This window comes from Falco naumanni, chromosome 4 (genome assembly GCF_017639655.2).
Source record: "Falco naumanni isolate bFalNau1 chromosome 4, bFalNau1.pat, whole genome shotgun sequence".
In the NCBI taxonomy this organism is placed as follows: domain Eukaryota; kingdom Metazoa; phylum Chordata; class Aves; order Falconiformes; family Falconidae; genus Falco; species Falco naumanni.
The window spans coordinates 78,619,035-78,637,271 of record NC_054057.1 but is presented as its reverse complement, the minus strand read 5'-3'; the positions used below and the strand labels follow the sequence as shown (position 1 = coordinate 78,637,271).

At 43.3% G+C, this 18,237-nt stretch overlaps 1 protein-coding gene across 2 annotated transcripts in view; it reads right to left on the bottom strand.

Annotated features, from left to right (window-relative positions):
- Positions 1–748: 748 nt before the first annotated feature.
- The window catches only part of XYLT1 (xylosyltransferase 1), a 202,151-nt gene continuing 184,662 nt past the window's right edge, over positions 749–18,237 (bottom strand). For both annotated transcript variants that reach the window (XM_040591969.1, XM_040591970.1), the window contains 2 exons: positions 17,042–17,375; positions 749–8,693 (listed from right to left, as the gene is read on the bottom strand). In XM_040591969.1, the coding sequence (XP_040447903.1) occupies positions 8,371–8,693; positions 17,042–17,375 (657 nt within the window). In that variant the 3' untranslated portion in view covers positions 749–8,370. The remainder of the gene's footprint in view (positions 8,694–17,041; positions 17,376–18,237) is intronic.

Below are 18,237 nucleotides of genomic sequence, written 5' to 3'. Positions count from 1 at the left end.
GTGAACATTAGGCAATGCCGGTTTGGGCCATAACCCACTAGGGGACCTATGGAAGGAATGTGTCTTTCTGAGCTCATCTTTTCAGTAAAGGCAAAGGATGCATATTTTGCTGTCCTTGTAACCAGCCAGCCCTATCATTATGTCCCATTTCTGCACTCAGCTGCTTATTCCTACACCCATGACTAAGTCTTTTCTCTTTGGGATGATGAACACTTTGGAGATGCATTGCATCCCACAGTTGATGGCCTTCAGCAATGAGACCTAATCAAGCTTCTTGTTAACATCATCTGTTTAGCACTCATTGATATCTTTGGAAAAGGCAGGGAGAATCTGGCACAAAAGCCGTCACCTGAGTTTGAAAACTAGGAGAACTTGGCCCAAAAAGCTTGGACGTGTCTCCAGATGCCACAGTGCAGGCAGTGTTGGGAGCCCTGTGGGGTCCAACCTACCTCCCAACACTGCTGCTGGTGGCAGCACCCTTCACCAGGCTGCAGGTGAAGCAGCACCGCGTGCCTGCAAGCCATTGTCTGGGCCAACAAAAACTGATTTCTGCAAAGTGTCCATGAACATTTCCCTCATAATTGCTATGGCTGGGAAATAAAGCCTGAGAAATGACCGACCGGGCAGCATATTGGCATCAGCACTGTGATCACCGATCGGTAGTGCTTGGTCCCATTTTTCCTCCTAAATATCACCAAGCAGCAAAGTGCTTCAGTGGGTTTGAAAATAACACAAGGTGCACATCTACTCCTAAAGACAGCCTTTTTTTTATTTTAAAATTCTGCATCTGAAAACACAGTATGACAGAAAGCATTTATATACAACTGCAGTGTTTTTGGTATAATACAGTATTTAATACATCCATTTCTTTTTCTGCAAAAAAATTTGCTTTGTTGGACAATAAAACCAAACTCCCATTGACAAAGAATACAGCTAAGGCACATTGTTTTCTGCTAAATGAAAGACAAAAGGGTGCAAAACCGGGTAGTGCAATAATTGCTGAAAATCACATTCTACTACAAGAAAAGCATTCTGACTTTGAACTTTGATTACCGGTCAATTTAAGACATTTCAATATCTCATAAAATACTCCTTTAAATAAATAGCAAAATATCTACAACTTTCAGTGTGTTCCATTTGAATTCCCAATATTTTTTTTTAAACTTTGCTGTATATACATGGTTTTCTTTTTTCTTATTCAATAGCTTACAAAATATTTCTGTACAATTTTATGCATATTATGATCTATAACAAAATAGTTATTTCTTAAAACTATATTACCACCAGTCTTTGAAAATGACAGAATAGGAATAACTTATTATGGACTATGTTAGGCAATACAAAAATCCAATCAACCCAAAACAAAACCAAAATGACAAAGTCAGAAAAATCATTTCATTAACTCAAATTAATTCTTTTTGTTTCGCAAATCTGGTTTTCTACGTACACCCTTTTCAGTTGCCTTTAGGGTTGTATCCGCATCTGAATACCTAAATAGGATAGGATTTGGGATTCCTCAAAGCACTGCAGCCTGCCGGGAATATTGGTGCTACTGCAACATGACAGTTCTCATGGAGAAAACTAGTAAAGAAACCCAACATACACGGGCCTTGGCAGAAGTCCTTGGTTTCTGCTGATTTTGACAACCTTTGGATGAAGCTCCAACAGCCAAATTTTTGGAAATGCATTTACGACTTAGATGATACAACCAGACTCCCCTGTCTTCTAAATGTACTGTTAGATTCCCAACCATCACTCAAAATCTGGCCCCACATGGTGACATTCTTCAGATTTTAAGACCATACCATGAAGGGGATACATCTACTCCCAGCTATCAGTACGAATCTGAAAGGAATGCTACTACATCATGTCAGAATGAGTGAAATTACTCCAGAATTTGTCTTGTGCCTCTGAGAGCAGTCTGTCCTGTTACAGTCTGAAGATAAATTAAAAGTTATTAAGTTTGTACTTTGTAGGTAATTAAATCAACCTTCCTTATCTACAGTGAGTTGCAAAAGACAGAGCTCATAATTTCCTAAGGTTTATATGAACATATGAGCCATCCTTTTGCCCAAAGGGAAGGTCATTTTCTTCCCTTAAAGACTGCATTTGTAAGCAATTTCTATTGTATTTGTGAAGTGTAAGCTGACAGCAACACAACTGTGCTGTAATAGAAATCTCAAGGTGCCTTTTATTTATTCCACAACAAACAGAAAAAGTGAGCAAGACACAGACAACATCAAACTTTCTAACACAGTTTAAGGCCACATTTAGAAAGGATGAAAGTAAGGCTTTCTTTAAGGGGCAACACACTGGATGCTGCAATGGGGACAGACACCGAGCAATCCAGAGCTGATCGGATTCACCCAAGGAAAATCTGAAACACCACCCTAATTTTGGCCAGCAGGTCTGTGCCTTCTTTTGGATGTAAGCAGGAAAATAAAACGAAATGCCACAGACATCCTCCTCCAGAATATTCCCAGCAAACTGAAGGTGCTCCCCTAGCGAGAGGTTGCTATCTTCTCAGTTGAGGGTGTTAATTACAACAGAACCAAAGACAAGTCAAGTCATTACAATATACAAATGCAGCGCAATGAACTGCGCCTAGAATTGTCACTCTGTCATCAGAGGCACCTGTACAGTATCTTGCTGTTTATTTGGCAAGGTTACAAGTAATACTTCTAGGTTTTAACAAAGTAGAAAGAGAATTTGCATAGATTGTACATTCAGTTCAAGGAGATTTCTGGTACCTTTTTTTGTTGTTATCAGGTAAACGTGTTTGCAGACACAGTGAGGTAGCAGCTGTGATAGCACCCATGAGCAAAAGAAGGTAACCAAGGCAGAAGCAAAGAGCAGAGAGTGATCTACACACTACTGTTAGTCTACAGGAACAAAATCAACATGGTACCTGCAGTATCACACCGTGAAGGTTAATCGCTGCCAACACCAAATGTAACTGGAGACAGACTAGCGCTACTGTGGCCGTGGGGCTGTAAGGTTTGTTGCCTCAATTTTAAATGCTCTCAGCCCGATTCTTTTCTCCCTCACTGCGATGGTGGCTGTAAAGGTTTTCAAAGGCCAATCCCTTCTACTCTACCCCTCCGAAAGGAGTTACAAATCAGAGCATTTACTCATCCTTGAAGAGTCTACAGGAAAAAAGGTATTTCTCTACAAAGTCTTCCTCGCTGCCCTTAACCCTAATTTGTTTGGCTCCTCTGTGCCTGGCTGCAGCAGCAGCTGCCCTCAGCCGCCATTCCCGCTCTCCAGCTCCTGCTGGGCCCCTAGGAGGGCAGCGGCCCATCCCTCCAACTCCACACTGCTCCCACCCTCTCTGGGGGCTCCAGTCCTGGAGCTGTCTTGGCAGAAGCCTGAGGGTTTGGTCTAGAAAGACCTTTTTACATGATGTTTTCAATTGCCATTTAGCATGTGTTTAATTCATGTCCTATGAATCCTTCAGACTATCATGGAGGTCTTGAATAGCTGAAATAAAAGCACGTACGGACCATTATCTTTGCATAACCAGGCTGAAATAAAGGCCAGTGCGAAACGCTGCCAGCTACTTGCTACCAGGTCTGATGCTGGAATAACTAAACCTACTATTACATGTATTAAATGCCCCTGCGTGAAAATCGGGAAAAGATAATTGCAATCACTTTTACCAACTCCTTCACGTGTGTTAGTACTGAGCTGACTGAAGGCTGCTCTGAAAAGCAAACTTTTCTGATTTGCAGCTAGGGTTTTTGAAGAAGCCTAAGGGATTTGGCTCACACAAGTACAAAACTTCCTGCTCAATGGAAAGTGGTGGAGCTCGCCAAGGTTTCATGTGGCCAACTCCTGAAGCTTTGTGATCTGGGAAGACAACGAGGGTGTGACAGCCGGCGGCAAGCTGGCAGTTCTCTGACAGCTGTGATGAAAGAGAACCAGAGAAATCAACAGAAAGTTGGTCCTCATTGCCTGGCCACGATAAAAATCTGGATCTTGTTTTCTTTTTATCTGGGAAGTCAAAGCTGAGATCTCACGGTATCAGCATTTCCCAGCCTTGCTGTGCAGAAGGTGCCCAGATTGTTCAAAGGTTTGTTGGAGCACAATTGTGTCAAACTTTTGTGAAGTTTCAGCAGCTTCTTTACCCTTCATCTCTCCCTTTGGCCAGGCTCAGAATATCCCAGTTCTGATTCACTGACTTCACTACTCTGTCCACCATAATCGTGGCTAAGAGTGATGGAGATTTCATTAGTATTGCAATTAGTGCTGTAGGAGATGGACAGAAGGTGAATACACATTAGCTGGTCCTTTTGAAGGTGCTGCAGGATCATTGATAATGCGCCGTTAAACAACTGTACATGCATTGTGCACTGAAGCCAATACTTAGGAAAGTCAATTTGTAACAGATGAATGCACATTCCTGTATCTCTAGGCTCAGCAATAACGAAGGCTTAACAACAGAGATACAGAGGGACTTTCTTGTATAACACTTGCTATCATGAAGGAATTGTTAAAATTCTCTGCTTGCCGAGAGCACAAAAAATGAAGACATAATTCAACTCTAAAAAACCCTTTCAATATCAGAAAATGAAAATACAAATACTACAACTCAATGTCCCAATGACATCAAAGAAAGAATTGGACAAATCTGAAAATAAACTGTCATTTGAGCTATTTCTATTAGCCTCAAGGCTTAGCATTACCATATAAACAGGTTTGCATAATGCTGAGACTGACTTTGGATGTAATTCATTAAATCATGTATGTAGATGTTCTGCATTGTGCCACATTCTTTTTCTGCGTAATACTGATTGATCACAGAAGTGTTACATGGCTGTCGTGCAGAATGGGCAGGGAATTTGAATGAGCAAAGCACTATGCACAGAAGACAAATGTGTGCCCATGGAAGTACAGCCCCCTCCCACAGGAAGGGATGTTCATCAAAACTGGCCTTCAGGTGGAGTCCTCTTCAGCCAGGACTAGCCAGCGTGGCTGGAAAACAACACTCACACATTCAAATGAAGATGCGTAACTCGCTTGTTTCGCATGAACTGTGGGCCCCTGCTCTGAATTCTCCTTTTCACCAAATGTAAGATCTGTGAAGTTATTCTCTTCTCACACTACATAGTACTCAACACAGGCTCCAGGTGCCTGCCGTTTCAGAACCAGAAAAGCCACCAAGCAGGATGTCGCTCTTAGCAGCGCTACCACAGCATCGACTTGGAGCAAGCTCTGATCCCTGATGCAAAGTCTTGCTTTCCATGGTTTTTCTTCACAACTACAGAACTTTGTAACTCAGACACAGTGTCCCATCTATAACTCATGTATCCATGTCTGCATACTAATAGCTATAGTGGAGGTTGTCATTTAGGTCCAAAACTTGACACTGCCCCCAGAAGACGTTCCAAACTCGGCGGCTCATCCTTTCATGAGTTCAAACACAGACAGTATATACTCAGATCATACTGCCACACCCTTTATTTATGCTGGACTTGACCCTGAAGTCCTTACTCAGCGTTGGCACTCCATGGAAGTTTTGCCCGAGAAAGGACTGCAGGATCAGCCTCTTCAGTTTTATATCATATATTTCAACAGCAGCACTGGGATTGCCAGCTTGCTACAAAATTCTTTGTGTAGATGCTTTTTGTCTTTCAGAAAATAAACTAATATAAATTTTGTTTTATTTTAAACCTAGCATATAATGTAAATAGATATATCAGCAACCATTTGTTTTCTTTCCCTTTTTTGTACTAAAAGAAAATAATTTGCACCTTCCATTTTAAATGATAAAAGTGGCAGATTTTCTTCTAACCACAAAAGATGGGATTGTTGCCACCATCTGCTTGGTCTAGTTAATAATGAAAACTTACCAACAAAGCACTTAAAAACATTCCTGCTTAAGAATAAAAAAAGTATCAAATTTAAAACCCAAGTTATCTACATGCATGTGTGTGGGCGCACCCTTATACATATGCTTATGTGCAAGACAGACTGAAGATTTTGCCGCTACCCCAGTAGTCTTATTGAGAACAATCACTGGCTGGGATTGTTAACGAATTTTATTGTGTGCCCAAATATGATGTTCTTAATTTAACCTGCAGGGCTTGGCTTGAACCATAGACTTGCCATTGCATCAGTGTGACTAAAGCCCTGGACTTCACAGTGAGGATTGGAGATCCCCAGAAAATTTGAACTTCACGAAGGAATGTCAGATTAAAAACAAGCGCTGTTAAAAAACCTCCACTGAATAAGTAATAACACTGTGTTTCTATTATATAAACCTGTTGGCAGCCCTGGTTTTAAACACGCTTGCTACTAGAGCTGGTTGTGAAGCTGGAAAATTACCTTGACCGAAATATTTCAACCAGCTCTCACTGCTACAAGCTTTCCTAAAACTACTGCTCTAGTGACTGTCAAAATCAAGACAAAAAAAGAAAAGGAGGTGTGAGGGGAGGAAGGCCTTTTCTTAATAAAGGCAGCTTCAGTTAGTAAGATAACGTAATCTTCAAGCTGCAAAAGCAGCACCTACTAATTAGTCATTGACTAAAACATAAATAATAAATACCTAAATTGTTCCTTCTATGCATCCGTTTTTGTGCCAGATAAACATTTCAATGCTTTGCCTTAATGCCAGCACAGCTGACACTGCAATTTCAAGTCCAAAGCATAATGCAAGTAGCTTTAAACCAATACGACGGAGAGAGATACTAGAAGCCACTGGGATCTGCGTGTTACGGTCATCTTGCAACTGTTGTTTAAAAGGGAATTCAACCTTTCTGTGAGACGCGATTACAGCATGATTTAAGGGTCTGTTTCCCTCCTGCTGTGGATGCATAACTCTCATCAGCAGAAAGTTAGCCATAGACACAGAAGGGTAAACAGATACCTCACTTCATTACATCAACAGGATTTTTCTCCTAATTAACCCAATAGCTTTTAATAGCCATTTTGGGTTACGTTGTTAACAAGAGATTACCACAGCAACAACAAACTGCATGTTTTATGTTAATGTAAAATGCATTAGTTGGAGATTAATTTGCATACCCCCCCTATATTCTAAAAGTTCTTGGAATGTAAATAAATCTTTTTTCCTACTGTAGAAAATGCAGCTTAAAATGATGCAAAACATGCCTATTTAAAACAGGATGCAGCCTGCTAGAAATTCTAAAGACACACAAGGGTAGGTTGTTGACAGAATAAAGTCAAAGCACTGAGAACCACAGCATTGCTCTCCTTCGCCGTCAGCTCGTGGCTTCGGCCAGGAACCCATGCCCTGCACAAGCCTAGAAGGACCCTTCATGAACACGAAGAGCTGGCAGATCTGAGATCAAGGGAGGGAATTAGTGTTAAGACGTACTAGCCACTATTCGCATTAGGGAAGAAACATGTTGTTACAGATTTAGGTCCCAATTCTACCATTCTACTGGCTCCACACAACACCACTGCCTGAGAAAAAACTCAAGCTCAGCTCACAAGCAGAATCGGCAAAGGCTGTGAGCAGGCACATTGCAGCCCACCCCCAGCCTACAGACACACCTGCTGCACTGCAAGTCTGCAAAAGTGCTTAGGTACTGGTGAGCTTAGAAAAAAACCCGCAGATTCCAAAGGGCTGAAATCCAAAATGCTTCTTTGTTCTTCAGTTTAATACTCTTCCTACCCAGACCCTGAACCTGACTGCATGAGACACAGAAATCTAATATAGCAAACTGGTTCCGTTTAGAGTTTATCATGGAATTAAGTTTTAAAAAATCTCTGAAAATAATCTGGAAGTTTCTGCTTTTGCTTGTTTTTCCTAAGCAGGATAACAGACATTAACTAAGTTTAGAATTACTTTGTGTAATTAAAAAAAAAGAAAAAAAAAGAGAGTGAGGCTGTACCATAATTATTTCAGGTCCTGTGAGGTAATGCAGCCATACAGGCTCTAGCCTGCAGTAACCGACCTCCCCAGGATGCATAAGTAAAAGGGAATTTTGCTGTGATTTATTCAGGGTAGCAAAATAAAGAAAGCCTATGAAACAGTGGAGGTACAGACAGATTTATTTTTAAGAAACACTTTTAGCAGCTGCTCTGCTGCCCTCTCCACGGCTTGCTGCTGCCGTTCTGGAGCCTGCAGAGGCGGCGGGTGCAGTGGCACATGTGGCCGGGGCACCTTGGGGAGGCAGGGGCTGCGGGGTGGCCGAGGCTGCCCCTGACAGCAGGATGGAGAGGGCAGTGCCAAAGGCCTTGTCAAACTTTTTTTTTTTTTTTTTTTTTTAATGAATTATATTGCAATAAGTAACAAAAAATTATAATGTTCCCTTAGGTTTCTGAAATGCGGTGTGGGATTCACATACGAACAAGGTTAAATTCCCTTTTAAAAACCTGTGCTGGAGGAGAGTGTACCAGATGCTACCTCAAGCGACCGTCGGGTTTGATGGGGCCCAGCTCAGATTTAGGGTCCGGGCTCAGGGAACTCCAGGCTGTCTGAGCACAGCTCTGCATGACTGGGCAGGCGGTGGGGCCGGTGCTGCAGATGTCCACGGCCGACCAGACGCTGCTGACCAGAGAGTCCACCCAGGCTTCTAGCCGGGCACCCACGAGCTCTGCGTTCCTCTTGGCCTGGTCCACACGGGCAGCACTGATGGGGATATTCAGGACAGGGTTCAAGCCCTGAAAGCTCTGCTCCATGTACGCGTTCTTCGGAGGCCCGCTGTGATACTTCATGGCTTCCTCTGGAAATGCAGAAATAAAGCCAGACGTTAGTGCATTAAAAAAAATCCCTGGAACCTTCAGGGTCTAAAAGTACAGCAGAGTTAGCGGTGTGCTACAGTCTGTTTCCCCAGCATTGAGGACATGCTGCAAGCTGAGAACGACTGGCTGCGTGCAGCAGTTCAGCTCCTGCTCACCACCAGCAGCTCCGCTCACCACGACGCTCGCCCTGCAGGTGCTGCGTGAGCAGGGCACAGCGCTGAGGCTGGAAGCCGCGTCCGCCTTACTAGCATCATGTACAGCCGGCGTCCCCAGAGCTGCCGGCCAGCCAGGCACCACACAGGGCTGTTCTGCACAGCACAACGAGGCAGGCCCAGCCTCCAGAGCATCTGAGCTGCAAGCTCCTATCTGTCCCTGGAGCCTGATCGATGTGCAGCTCCTCCTCAGAAGCCCATTCTGCGTTCATGAGAAGCTGATTTTGCCTCTTTCACCAGAGGAGCAGCCCGGGAGATAAGCCCCGCACAGCTGACATTGCCGCTGCAGACACCCACGGAAGGCTGTGCTTTGAAATCAGCAAATAGTTCAAGGACACTTGGTGTGAGAAGGCTGCCGACTGTCGTCAGACCTTCAGGTGCTATCATTAATTTGTCTCAGATTGGTTTTTTTCCCCCTAAACTGATGAACCATGCCCTGCTGTGGAAAAGTCACAAAATTTGTTAGCTCAGCCTGCCTCCAAAGACTGGGTGGTGCCCCCCTGGCACTGGAAGGACACCACCACGGCCTCGGGCAGACCAGAGCCATAATGAAATACCTGCAGCCCCAGCATCATCCCTGGAAGTGCTCCAGTCTCGCTGAGAGAGTCTTCTCTCATGAAAATTACATTTTGAGCTCTTGTACCAAGTAACGGATCACAACCATTTCCTAATGACGCTTCTGTCTGCGCTGTGGTTGCTCCCCTTACGGCAGCTCTTCTGCCTCAGCAGAACACAGTAGCTGCCCCGAGTCCGTGATGTTGCAGCTAAGGTGGTGTCAGGCTGTGACACCTTCAAAGAACATGAAGTGGCCACTGCTGGTCAGCCCGCCCTTGCCCTGGCTGGCTGACTGCTCCAGGCCTGCGAGCGCACCAGGGTGCTGCTCATAGAGGCAGTGCGGAACCTCCCAGAAATGTTCACCCAGTGCCTCTGGGGACTAAATTTTCAACCGTTTCTTTCTGTTCTCAGCTGGCTTCCCTCGCATCCTCACTCCGGCAGCACAGAGGATACGTTCAGCTCTGCCAACATACACACTGTTGCACACAGAATGGGCCCATTCAGGGCGCTCCGGGCTAGGAAAGCCACCGTGCTCGGATAGCGTTAGGGGGTTAGGGGGCCAGGAATTACATATTCATGGCTACAATTCCTTCCACATGTCCTTGCTGCTTCCACCGCAGCCTGACACTGAGTCCTTTCTTCCATGCAGAGGACAGTGTCTCAGGCGCTGGCAGTAAATCAGGACATTTATTTAGAGGGAAAAGGGACGTTTAATTGGAGCTTTGCTGTTACATTTGCAAAGTCTTTAATGTCAAATACTGTGCAAGTCCATTACTTCAAATACCCAATTAAATTAGTTTGGCACATCCCCATCACCATTATACATCACTTAACTGTTCCTGCATTCATCTAAACTCCTCTATTTTTAATGGTAGATATCCACAATAACCTCTAGCCAAAATGAGTTTATTCCATGCACATGGGTCAGAAGTACACTCTGCTAGAGCACTGCAGTTTAAGAAACAGAACAAGTACACATGATTAAATTTCCTCCTTTGGAAGCAATTACATATGGAAGACTGTTTGTCAACATATTAATTAAATAGGAACTTTCTAACTAAAAATCCCCAAACAAATAAGAGTTGGCATTACTAGCAGGATCATCTGATTGAAACAGGCAATTCAGAGAGCTTGCTAAATTAAAGCCCGTTGTGCATGTGTTTAGCACATGGAACAAGAGAGATCTTTTTTCAGACAAGTAACAGGATAGAATGGAATTTGCTTTTCTCTCTGGTTCAGCCCTGCACTCATCCCAGGCTTCAGGACCTGGTGGATCACCAGGACTGGAAGGAGCGAAACCTTCAGGAACTGTAGGACCCAGTGCCTGGCAGTGCAGCAGGTCACCTCTCCCTGAACCTGTGACCCTCGCTGCTTAAGATCAGCGGGCTGCTTTTGCTACAATACAGGTGACAGCCCCAGCAACTTCAACACTTCTAAAGGTCTCCAGTCTGCTGCAGTTGTGTTGGACACGCCGTGCTTCTCATACCAACACGCTGCTGTTTCATTCTGCCCCGGAAAGGGCTGAGCTGCAAGGGCGTGCGCCGGCAGGTACGGCAGCAGCACTGCTTAACAGGGCTGAAGGTAAACTTTCTGGAAAAGCCACCCGCAAGAATCAGCAGATATGAAAAAAGACTGCTGAGGACGGTACTAAAGGGAACAAGACACTGCGTTTGTCAGCATGTTGGGGGCTACTGCTCCCACAGCGACAGTGTGCTTCTCTGACGTGAGACACGGTGAAACCCTGACCTGGTGCTGACAGGGGACTGCAGCAGAACAAACACCCCGAGTTAGGTGTCTGCATACCCTATAAAGAAAAAGCTGGGAAACAGCAATCTGAGAGCAGAGCCATGTATATAATCAATAGGAAACGCTGAGGATCCAACCCAGAACCCTCTCCTGGAGCCTCCAAGTCTTTGCTAAAAAGCTCACAGGAGAGCAAGGAGGATGCTGCTCATGCAAGCTATGGCACACGTGGGCTATTCTTCTTGGCATTAAAGGAAAGACGACAGAGATAATCCCGACTCTGTAACTCACTGGGCTGGGACAGGAGAAGGACAGTGTGGAACCCAGGCCCTGAAATACTGCATGAAAGGAGGCTGGAGCTATTGGGCATGCTTTTAAAGCACTGACACTTCAGTCCATGCTCATGAAAAAATAACAAAGAATGTAAGGCTTGCCCCATGGGATGTGTGTTTAGACATTTAAATCTGTACAGTTAGAGCAACCAATTAAAAATTAGCTAAATTACAGACACTAAGCCAGATTTTTTGGCCAGTAAACACATCCAAATAGCCTGTTGACTGCAGAAGGACACATATCAATGCAAAATATATTCCACTGACTCTAAATTATATCTTTAAAAAATTAGTTATTTTTGTCCCCCATTTTAGTTTGCTCTTCATTTTGGGAGGGCACTTCATTTCTCAGCTGACTTTTCTTGGTATCACTTCTTTGGACTAAATACACAGTCTATAGTTGGCCGCAAAGGCTGGGATTTCAGCATCTTTGTGTGGGTTTGTGCTTCTTTTTGCAGAAAAAGCAAATGAGTTTAGACAGAGAGTGGTGGGCTAAGGAATAAAAAATGTGGTTACCTTGGTACACATTAAGGTGCCCGACCTGTGGGTTTTTTTTTTAAAGCAACACAGAATGTACAGCTTTATTTCTTCACTTGAATGGTGTTGAAACCCTCTGGCAAAGAGGTAATTTTTTATTGACATTTTGTTTGTTTTCTCTTGCAGCAAACAAGACAGTGCTGCATTTGCTCATTGTGAAGCTAATCGACTCCTTGTCAACTGGATCTGAACTAAATGATTCCAAATTTCAAAGTAAATCCCTGTCTTCAGAGTTTTTCTCAGAATGACAATTCCAGGGCATGTCTACTTTTCTGCACTTAACGCGCTTGCCTGCTGCTATTACTGCCTTTATCAAGAACATGTCATGGGACCTCTGGTTAATTTAAAGAAATCACAGCAGTTCTGACACAAGTTGCCACCCACTTTATAATCCATATAGATGCAATTAGAATTGATTGACCCACTGCAAACAACCAACAGCAAAAACAAAGGTTTCCCCAGTATATACTTAATTAAGATGATCTATAAATATGGATTAGGTTAAAAGGCCTTTGAGACGCACGTGTGCATCGCAGTATGTCTGCTAATGCTGTCAAGTCTTTGAAAGAAGTGGCTGCAGTTTGAGGGCACAGGGAGCAGGACATGGTGTTCAAGGCCCTCTGTCCTGTCGCAGAGCAGCAGGGATCAGAAGCCCCGTGTCTGGGGCATGTGATCGAGCCAGGAACCAAACATGAAAGGTCTCTCTTTAGGCAAAGAAGGAGGATGCTCTTCTTCACTGCCCTCCCTGTCTGAAGGAAGCAGGGGTTTATTTATTCACTTATTTATTTATTCGCAATCCAGCGTTTAGTATCAGCTTGAGGTTTGGGGCTTTTTCTGCCCCAGCAGTGAATCTGCCCCTGGCTCACAGTAAGCTGTTGAGCTTTAATCAAACAGGTATCCTGCATTAAATGCGTGACAGGTCATTATCATCACTCCTGCTAGGAGACTGCTGTGGAAACTTTGCCATGAATATAAACTCAAATTTTAAAATGAAATTGCTTTGGCTTTTTCTCTGCCCCCTCTCACTGCCCCTGGGAGATGTGTGATCACACTTGGCACGACTGCTTCACATGGACTTTGGAGAGCACAGAAGGGTGGGAACGTGGGATGACGGGGATGCAGTGCCAACCTCTATTGATTATGCTGTTTTCTTAGGAATTGAAATCGACTTGGTAGCTTGGATTATAGTCTGCGAACTGCTGGCTAAATGCTACAAATTATACCTGTTGTTTGGCTCTGCCTCTCCAGTTCCTACACAGGGGACCCGGACATCTGGCCCCAAGTCTCCAAACTGCGCTTAAATTCAGGCTGCTTAAAGCAGACAGCAAGAACCCCCCATTCCTGTCTATTATCCCTGCTGGCGATCTACCGATCTCCCCGTTTTGTCTCCTCCGTGTTAGATTCCCTCTCTGTCTTGGCACAAGTTAATCCTCGGGCATCCTGCTGGTGCTTGGCAGCCCTCCTGTGTCCTTACAATAAGCAGAGTACTTAGCTTTAACACACTCAGCCATATGGTGAGAAACTAAAAATCACCATTTAGAAGAGGAATCAAACAGAATCTGGCTGTGCAGGACATAGAGGGAAGGAGACAGTGGTGGAGCAAGTGAACCTGATTTCTCCCACAAATTAATTTAATTTTCCTTTTTTTTTTTTTTCTTTCTCCAACCAGGCAAACATTTGAAGGCACTCTTGAGCCAGAGGATCTGCTGAAGGCAGAGTTGCTCAGTGACACAACTCAGACTAGAGAAAATAAGACACAGATTTGGATGACTGCAGGGGGAAGAGGAGCAAGAAAGAATAAGTAACATTAGATTCTAGACTTTGCACTGAAAAAGTTTTGGGAGCCTTGTTTACAGTGGAAATACCCCAAACCTCCCAGCATACTCAGTAATTCCACGTAAGATCTGATCTCTTATAGATACAGCTTTTGAAAAGGTCAATTAATCTCCGTTTTTAAAACAATTTACATTGTCAGTTATGCACATCTGGACACAGTATCAAAGAAAATACCTGCTCTTGATTTCCCTTTATGGCTTTACTTGCATGCACAGAGTTCAGGCCAAAATTAATAAAGAAATGGGAATAGAAAAATTAATAAACTAGCTGCATATACTGTTTTCATAAACTGCTAAACAAAATGTCTTTGCTGGTTGCTGTCTTTTTTCTTTTTTAATTGTAATCATGAATTTTGAGAGTCATGATACAAGAACAAATGTGTTTCCCTCTGATTATTCAAAGGAGGAGCAAGTAGCTCCCTTCATGATGCTGGGAAAACCAAAGCAACTTTTCCTTGTAGTGCTCTGTGCTGAACTGATGTGTAGGTGAGTAATGATTTAGGAGAGGCAGTGATGGTTGTCACGTCCATACTCTCAAGATACAAGACCATAGTGGCTGTTGTGCTGCTGCCCGATTGTGCAAACGCTTTTTAGAACAACATGCACAAATTACACACAAGGCCATGGACGTTTTTATGCGCGTAACTACGTCGACTCCAGTTTCTACATCTGGAGTATGTAAAACAGAGAGGATGAAGCAAATGACATGCAAAGCGGTATGAAATGTATCAGTCATTCAAAAAGCTTCTGGAGTAGCAAATTACTTTCCAGGGTAATTTTTCCAACCCTCAAGCTTTTTTCTTCCTCTTTTTTTTTTGGGGGGGGGTGTGGGGGTGGAATAGGTGGGGTGGGGTGAGGAAGGATGGTTGAAAGAACAAAATTTTAAAGAAATACCTAATGAAACATATTCCTTTCTGCTGCTGACAACTCCTGGCTAAATCTGATGTATGTTTTATTTTCAGTGTTAAAACAAGACTTCAATACTGTTCCTTCAGTTAAGAAGATTTTTGGCAGCTTTTGCGTTGTTTACAACAGAAACAGAAATTGCTCTTTTAGAAGTTCTAATTCTTTTGTCATACTCTGACAATGCCTTTATTTGGCAGAGAAAAATATATTTAAATAATAAAGTGGTGACAAACTGACAAAAGCTAGAAATCAAAGCTAAATGACAATTGCCTACACAGAGCACAATAGTGTCACTGAAACAGAAAGCCTTAAAAACCCCAAACAACGGGAATTTGCATTGTAAATACAATTCTAACTACAGTGGAGTGTCACTATCTGCCCCTGTAATTAATTTTCTTCTTTACCTTCATGCCTCAGACATCTGGAGATTATACATCACATCATCAGTAGCAAATCACTCCTGAGGCTTTTCTCCTAGATAACATTGTTCCCAAGCTTTGTATTTCATCCCTGTAGTAGATTCTAGTTACCATACAAATGTGCAGGGCACTTCAACAAAAAACAGGAGCCAGGTTGTCTCCCAGTGTATCAATGGGCAATACGGAGTAACTCCATAATTTCAGTGGAATTATTCCAGATTCAGAGTTTGGGCCAAAGGGAGTTCTGCCTTTACACCATCAGGTGTGGGCTCATGAAGTCTGAGACATGCTTAACTGTGTGCCAGGCTCTCATGTTATGGGGAAAAGCAGGAAGGTTGCTCGCTACACACCACGTTTTCCATCCAAATTATGCCTTAACTGTTAAATTACCAAAGAACATGGAATCCATTAATTTCCAGGAGACAAGTCAGTAACAGCTGCATTTAGAAGTAGGCTGCCTCAAACTTTAAAAACTTACTCCTTCTACACACAGTGTTTCTTTACAGTTTATCATTGCCTATTAGCTAATAAATGCAGCAGGTTGTTGGTGGTTTACTTTCTGCTTAAGAAATGATGCCACCAAATGTCAGAAGAAGAAATCAGTAAGTTAGCTCTTCTGCTGAGAAATGTGTAGACTCAAGCTCCCGTTGAGCAAGAAAAGGGCTGCATTAGCTCTCAGCAGTTGTCTGGTGGTGTTTGCATTACAGAAGCAGCACGTTATCCTGTAGGTAAATGCCTGACTCAGTTTATTTGCTGCCTTGTCAGAAAGAAGAACTTCCGAAAACTTAATAGGATCATTCATGTATCTGGCAAATTTAAGATGTCTAAAGATATGAATATTAATACAGGGCAGATGGAAGCACTTGAGCACGTTAAGAAGAAGAATGGTAAAGATATTCATAACAACAAACTTGTTTTGATCTTACTGAGAGAACAGGTGTGGCTACACAACGGTGGCTCTCCTCCCAGCCCAGTGTCCTCGGTGCTGGCTGAGGACCTGAGCGCTCGAGCAGTGCCTGTCCCAGTGCAACCTGCTGCTGGGAGCCCACAGACACCAGCAGCCCGGGAACGGCCTCTCCATTTGGATGGCTCGGGGCTGCTGTGGCAGAGAAGAACATAGCTTCTTTCTAAAAAATCAGCTTGGGTCTGATAGTAGGATCACCATATCCATAAATATTTCTGTAACACAGCTCAGCCCCCTCCCCAGCTTCACCTTCGGGCTTTGTGCACACACGATGGGTGCAGCAGCCTCCTGGTGGCACGTACCGGGCAGGTTTTGGCACCTGTTAGGCACAAGTGAATGCCTGGACCTGACAATATGCCAGGTGAGCTCTGGCCTGGGGTAATTTTTGTCTAATTCAGCATTTTGGGTAGTCATGCTTTTATCATTGAACACACAGACCTTGTCGAGGTAACAGTTTAAACCTCTGTAACTCTTTAGGAGCAAACGTGAATGAAAAGCAGCAGAAAAGGGTCCATTTTTCTTTCTATTTATAGATGACGGCTTTTACAATAGCTGTTAGATCACTGAGAGTCTGAAGTCCTCTGGATTCTGAACTGTGCATATTTAAAAGATATAAATAGCCTTTTGTTCAAAGTGGCTATGTTTTACGGACTGGATACAGACACTTTCGCTTGTCTTAGTGCAACTATTTCTTCTGATTTAGTATCTGTAAAATTCCTTTCTTTTCTCCTTTTCCTATATAGCAATCCTTCATTTTTAACAGCACCATTTACAGTGAATACAGACACAATAACTGTATTAATCCTGTAGCAAACATTACACTTACCTTGTTTGATAGGCTGCCGATTAGAGAAGGTGAGAGGGGTAACAAGGAATTTGGTTTCAGCTACCTGTACCCAGTGATGCAGAATTTTTATCGTCCAGACACCGGGTCGCAGGGGCAAATTCAAAGGTGGTTTGTAATGAGTAAATTCGGCACTGGATTCAATAAGAATATCATACGTTGCTGCAATTACATTAACAGGATCCACCCAAATGACAGTAACGGTGACGTTGGGGCCTTTTCCCCATTTCTGCATGCCAACTGGCTCATCTGTCGGCCCAAGGAGTCCTCCAAAATTCCGGAAAAGCCTTTCCTTGGCGTCCCATTCGGTGCCAATCTGAAATTGAAGACCACATTGTTGCTAATGTCATTTCTGTAAGCACCTAAGACCCTTACGTCAAATAAGGGCTCTCAAGACACATCACGTTTCTCTAACGACAGGAATTATGCATATATATGAAGGGTGATGGCAACACGACCTGAGATCATAATGTGTACACAAATTGTGAGACAACCTTGAATGCAAGGCTTAGGTTTTTTGGTCCAATTGTTCACTTTTGATTGATATAAAAGTTTTCTTTATCTTAAGAGTGACATAACAGGCTGTCATAGCTCTGCTTTTCCTCCACATGGAAGCAGTCAACAAAGGACCAAGCCTAGTGACTGAACACAGGCTATGCATAGAAAAAACAATATGATCCATCATCTCCCGGGTCATGAAAATGTGTTATACATTTGAGAGATGGTCCCTGCAGTAGAGACCTACCCAGTTACTGCTCAGACCAAGGAAGAGGCTTTTGCTGTCTCCAGGACAAGTCGCATCAGATCCTCTACTACATCCTCATGAGATGCTGTCTCCTTCACTCCCTGCCTGTTCTGTGGGAAGTTATTTCTGGTAAACTCTTTTCTTAATGTCATAATAGTGACATTGTTTTTTACTTATTCACTAACCAACAGTAAAGCAGCTGATTCACAATATAGTGTAAATATTTAATGGACCCTTCTTTTTCCTAGCAGCTTTCATATTTCAGTGCTCTTTATATGAATTTTAATGGTTCACCCATAACCCATGGGATGATACAAACTTACAAGCTGTTGCCATTTATATTTGTACATGACTGAAAATAAGCATCTCTGAACAGATAGCATGGAAATGTAGAAACTGGCCTTCTTAGGCCAACTGAAAGACTTTTTACCGT